The sequence below is a fragment of the Alligator sinensis genome, unplaced genomic scaffold, assembly GCF_000455745.1.
Source record: "Alligator sinensis unplaced genomic scaffold, ASM45574v1 scaffold642_1, whole genome shotgun sequence".
In the NCBI taxonomy this organism is placed as follows: Eukaryota; Metazoa; Chordata; order Crocodylia; family Alligatoridae; genus Alligator; species Alligator sinensis.
This window is the reverse complement of record NW_005842289.1, coordinates 1228731-1234151: the sequence shown is the minus strand read 5'-3', so window position 1 is coordinate 1234151 and position 5421 is coordinate 1228731. Positions and strand designations below refer to the sequence as shown.

The window sequence follows — 5421 nt, the reverse complement described above, 5'->3', positions numbered from 1 at the left end:
TCTTTCCCTTGGGGTATGATACCCCTCCTTTAACATGCTGATCATGTTACTTGGCTGTCAGTGCTGGAAATAGCCTGTCCTTGCTGATGTGCCTGGTATAGGCTCCACCATGGCACAAGGTTATCTCATTTGCCTTGAGCTGCAAACGAAGGACTTATTTTTGTCTTGGGGAAAGTGGAGGAAGGGCTCCTTTTGGCTGGCCTGAGAAGAGGAGATTAGATTAGAATCCTGGACCATGTGAAATGTTGTACAGGCTCTGCAGTCAATGCTGACTGGGCTAGCAGGTACTGCAAGTGCCTTTTACTGGATGCAGCACTCTTTTATTTGGAGGAGAAGCTCCACTTTTCAACAGGTTGCACAGTAGTCTGGGCTGTGTCCCTGTCCTCCCTGCAGCAGTGGTGAGGTAGGTGCAAAGAGAGTATTCTCTAGCAGCAGTAATGTGACTATACCTGGCTGGCTATATGGCTTGTTTCCCAGAGAGCATGCAAGAAGCTTGGAAATACTTCCAAGTCTAGAGGCTGGTAATGTACCATTGCTATTAATCCTGGCACAGCACTGACATTCCTATGGGTCTGTGCACTTCCCTTCCACCACAGTAGATCTATCTGTAAGTCGTGGGAACTGATCTGGGTACTGATGTGATACAAAGACCTTTTGGGTTAGGGCAACTGTAATAAATCTTTGGGCAGTCCAGGGGGTTAGTATTGGCAGGAGTAGGTATAGGAAGCACTTGCCCAGTGGCTCTAAATGGATATTTTCCTACACAGACTTCCTGACCAGTTCCTCTGAACCACTTCTCTATTAAATTGTGCTTATGCAACTTTGCAAGGACCAAATTAGTGCTTTAAGAAGCTAATGAGGGAGGAAGGGAGGAGAGGAATTTCTTTTGAGCCTGAGCTGAAAGATTTTTATGACAAAATAGGCTGATAATGACCTTGACTACAAGACTGTGCCTAGAAAGCCTTCCAGATTGCTACACTGACACGATCTTAAGATAGCTGGTAAGACAAAGCCTCTTCCAGTAGCCATTAGCTGAAAGAGATGTAGAGTCCTTCCTTCTACCTAAGGGAAAGTAAGAGGTAGCTTTCAGCAGAGAGAGGCTTCCATTTAAATACCAAGGCAAGGGCCCAGTCATCAAGGCCTCAGCAGCCAACACAAGCACTTCTGCAAATCCACCCATAAATGTCAATGAGGGCTTCTGGAAAAATCTGCTTTTCCCTGTAGTAAAGTCTAAAAAGGATGGCTGTTCTCCAGATGAGGTTGGGGAAAGGGGAGGGGGAGTGTGCTTGGCACCATTGCTTATGGCTTGCTTTGTCTCTTCCCAGCTGCCTTTTTCCAAGATTGCATATCTGAGCAGGACCTGGATGAAATGAACATTGAAATCATTCGGAACACATTGTACAAGGTAAACGTGGCCTTGTTTGGCGAGGGGAAGAACTCAGACAGCTTCCTGTGGTAACAGGCACTAACCATTAGTTGTGTGAGGAATGTAGCTATTATTGCTCTGCTCACACTGCCTGCATGGCTGTTTTGCTAGCAGGCAGCTGAATGGAGCAGTGTGCCTGGAGGCCTGTGTGGCAAGCCAGTAGGGGATGCTCCTGCACTGAGCTACCTGCCTCACTGCGCCCAACCAAAAATCAAGCCTTGAGTGCCTCCCCTGGGGTGCCTACGTCTGGCTGACCCCCTTCCTGGAGCACACCCGCAAGCCTGGGGTACTCCTGCCACCACCCGGACTCAGGTCTTCGTTTGGGCCCTGTGCCGCCTGGGATACACAGGCCCTGTAGACCTTGGGATTATGGGGTGCTTCTGTTAGCCTGAAGCATTCACAATCTGCCTCCTGTACAGGAGAAATGATCCTCCAAAACTGATCCCTTCCCTCTTAAGCACACATTGTGAGGCATGCTTAGCCAGATAGATTTATTCAGTAAAGAGGGATGGAGGTGGGGAAGGAGTACAAACCACATACTATTGAAACATACCTTGAGCAAATCAGTATGGGTTTGCTTAGCCCTTTTGATGCATGTCTAGAGGACTCATTCCCAAATTACTGGCCAGGTTTCTGGTAGGCTACTCACAATTCCATCCAGAGACCGATGGAGCCTGCTCTGGAGGCCACATGGCTCACTGGCGGTGCCCCCCAAACATGTCCTAGTCTTCTCCAGAAAGAAGGGACCCTATATATACTTGTCGTGACCTCATCACTAAGTTCTGACCAGCAGCAGACCCCCTGGCTGCTAGCCTGTGCTTCCAAAAAAAAAAAATCACCTTCCCAGCTGAGAATAGTCACATGACCTGCAGTGGCGGGAACTCCTAAACAAAGAAAGAGAGAGCTCCCCCCTCCCTATGGAGTTTACAACCCTGTTACCTAGGAGACCAGGTCAATCCAGCAGCCAGAGTTTGTAACTACAGGGGGAGGGTTTAGGCTGTAGCCCTACAACAGTGAGGCAGGCAGGCAGAGGTTGATTTCTTCACACCGGAGAACTCAAACAGCTTCCTCTGGTAACAGCACTAATCATTAGTGGTGTGAGGAATGGTGGCTATTATTGCTGTGCTCACATTGCCTGCGTGGCTGTTTTGCTAGCAAACAGCTGAATGGAATAGTGTGCCTAGAGTCCTGTCCTAGCTGACTGGTTAGGGGAGGGGGCAGCTCTTCCAGTGCAGAGGGAGCTGTTTGAGGTTTTTGTCTGTGTTGTGAGCAGGCCAGAAATATTGGCTGCCTTCAGGAATAATTCACAGCTGCTTTTTATGTATCGCGTGGAATGAAAGCATGTCTGCTGGAGGAGGGGGCCTGGCTTTCACTCCACAAGGAGGCTGTCAATATTTAGTTGACCGGGGCCAGGACCCAGACCTAGCTCCTTTGCAGCTTACCTGTCAGTGATATTGGGAAGCTGGAGGGGGAGGAGTGCTGTTTTCCAGTGCCTTTTGATCTTACCTCTTTCTAAATATAGTTATGTGGGTTATGCAGACTTCTTGGGGAGGGGGGTATGGTTGTAAGCTTGCAAAGCTGGCCGCAGAATCACTCTACATTTTTGGTACATGCTTAGTTAAGTGCAGGCTTGACTTGGCAAATGTGAATGAATTATTCCCTTAGGCCATATTTTAGGTTATGAACCTGTTAATGCTTTTATTGTTTGTAGTGGGGGTCTATAGAAGCCCCTCAGCTTCAGGGAGAGGTCAAGGCTGGGGTAGCAAGAGGCTGTGGGTTGGCATGGAGGGGTGTCAGCAATGGGGCAGGAGGGAAATGAAGAGAGATCCTGTGACTTTGAACCCAGCATGTCTCCCTTTGGGGAAAGGCATCTTTGCTCTGAACCAGTTTCCTGGCCTGGAATAGCAGGGGGCTCTCAGGGCTGAGGTGCAATGGGAGAGCTGGTTATGAAGTCTCCAGGTCCTTAATAGCAAGGGGCTATAGGTTGGCTTTAAAGGTCACCTGAAAGCTGGTGGGAGGGGTGTGTCCAGGTCCCAGATAGCAGTGGCTATGGGTTGGATTGAGGGCATTGGTAGGGCTATGAGGGGAGCTTCCTGCAGCTCATGCTAGTGCTGTCTGTTTCTAGCCCAGGGGCAGGCAATTATTTTGAGTGGAGGGCCCCTTACTGAGTTTTGGCAAGCTGTTGAGGGCCACATGGGTAGCCCCAGTCCTTGACAGGTGCCCCATCCCCTGGTTGCCATCTTGTGACTGGAAGTCCTGCCCCCTGACCTTTGCCACCAGAAGTCCCTCCCCTTGTCTCCTGAAGTACTCTTTTCAGCACGGGGTTTTGCCATCTCTGAACCAGAAAAATACTAAATTATATTCTAAAAAGTGAATATCTAAAACATTAATTAATTTGATTTCAAAAAATATTTTTGTCCTGGTTTACATGCATTTGTGTAGTGTACATAGATATGATTGTATATAGTAGCTTAAAATGAAGTCTTATGCTTATATATTGTGGGGGGTATAGGTTTGTGGGGGGCTGTGGGATGTGGGGAGGGTGTGGGTGTGCGTGTGTGGGGTGAGTGAGCATGGAGGTGTGTGCGTAGGTGGGTATGGGGTTTGTGGGGCATTTGTGGTGGGGAGGACAGCTGGGATGTGTGGGGGGTCTGCAAGTATGGCAGTGCAAGGCGGTGTATGGGTGCATGTGTATGGTGTGGGACACCGCTGGGGTACTGGCGTGGGCCGTGCTCCTGTGGTCCTGCGATGCAGCCAGGAGGCTCATGGTGCTGGAGCACTGCGGGGGCAGGAAGGCAGGGAAATGGCTGGGGGTGGGTGGGGCTGGACTGCTGCATCCTGCTGCTGGCTCTCCCTGGGTTTTACTGCTCCTGACTCCTGTCATCTTTGACAGGCAGCCAGGAGCAGATAAAAAAAAAAATTCAGAAAATAAATATTTAGGGGCCCTGTGGGCCAGATAGAATGGCCTGATGGGCTGGATTTTGCCCACCCCTGTTCTAGCCAGTACTAATGGTAAATTCTCACATGAAAGCAAACTGCTGTGCTTGTTACAGCCAGCACTGCCATGTGGTTATCACGTCATCTCAACTGGCTGGATGCAGGTCAGGATGTAGATTGTATATACTTCCCTTGTTCTGACTGGTCACAACTAGGCAACAGCTGATGTGTGATGTCTGCAGCTGGTGGCTGAGCTCTGCTTCTAAACCTGAGTAGCAGACTGGTTAGCCAAAGATGTTGGCTCCAGTGTGTGTATGTGCCCTGCAGACCCTGCCAGTCTGTAGCTCCTGCTGTTCTGCCATTCTGTAATGTCTGTAGTTCATCACACTTGCACATGTGGGTGGGTGCTGTCTGTTGCTATGTAGGTGATTTGCTACAACATGGAGCTGTAAGACATCTATTTTTGTGTGGCCTGCTTGTACCTTTTGGTGGTGCAACCAGGCAGGTGGTCCTAGTGGGGTAGGGATAAAAGAGTTTTAGTTATACTGTGTTGCAGACAAATGCAGGGCTTGTCTTTTGCTTTCTGTATGGCTAGAGGGGGCTTGAGGGCTCTTCTCTCCCAAGCCTTTTGTCACTCCCAGGAGCTACTTTGCCTTTGTCCCCTTCCATTTTTACTTTCTATGTAAGAAAAATTATTTCTGTGCTGCTCTTCCCAGCCCTGACACCCTGACTTCTGAGCTGGCTGCATGTGGGACCAATTGACATGCTCAGGGTAAACAAGGAAACAGTCTGGTCTTGTAAAGAGCTCTTGGGCCAGATGCCATGGGGGTCCTGAATCAGGCACAAAGCCCGGCTCTGCAGGACTGAGTGCTGCTCCCTCCTGGGGCTGGGAGTAGGAATGAATGAGAGCATTTTAGCCTTCTGCTCCATTTGACTGTTGTCAGTCACCCTCAGGGCTTGCCTCTTCCCTAGTGTAAGAGAAGCCTCCCCCACCCCCTCTGCATCACTCTTCCATTCCACATCCCTGCTCAACAGCACATGGTGAAACTTACTTCCTT

General features: G+C 49.5%; 1 protein-coding gene across 1 annotated transcript in view; it reads left to right on the top strand.

Annotated features, from left to right (window-relative positions):
• Positions 1 to 5421, top strand: part of ATP6V0D1 (ATPase H+ transporting V0 subunit d1) — a 74389-nt gene that overhangs the window by 62190 nt on the left and 6778 nt on the right. Inside the window, exon 4 of the mRNA XM_006028093.3 lies at positions 1326 to 1405. Coding sequence (XP_006028155.1) covers positions 1326 to 1405 — 80 coding nt within the window. The remainder of the gene's footprint in view (positions 1 to 1325; positions 1406 to 5421) is intronic.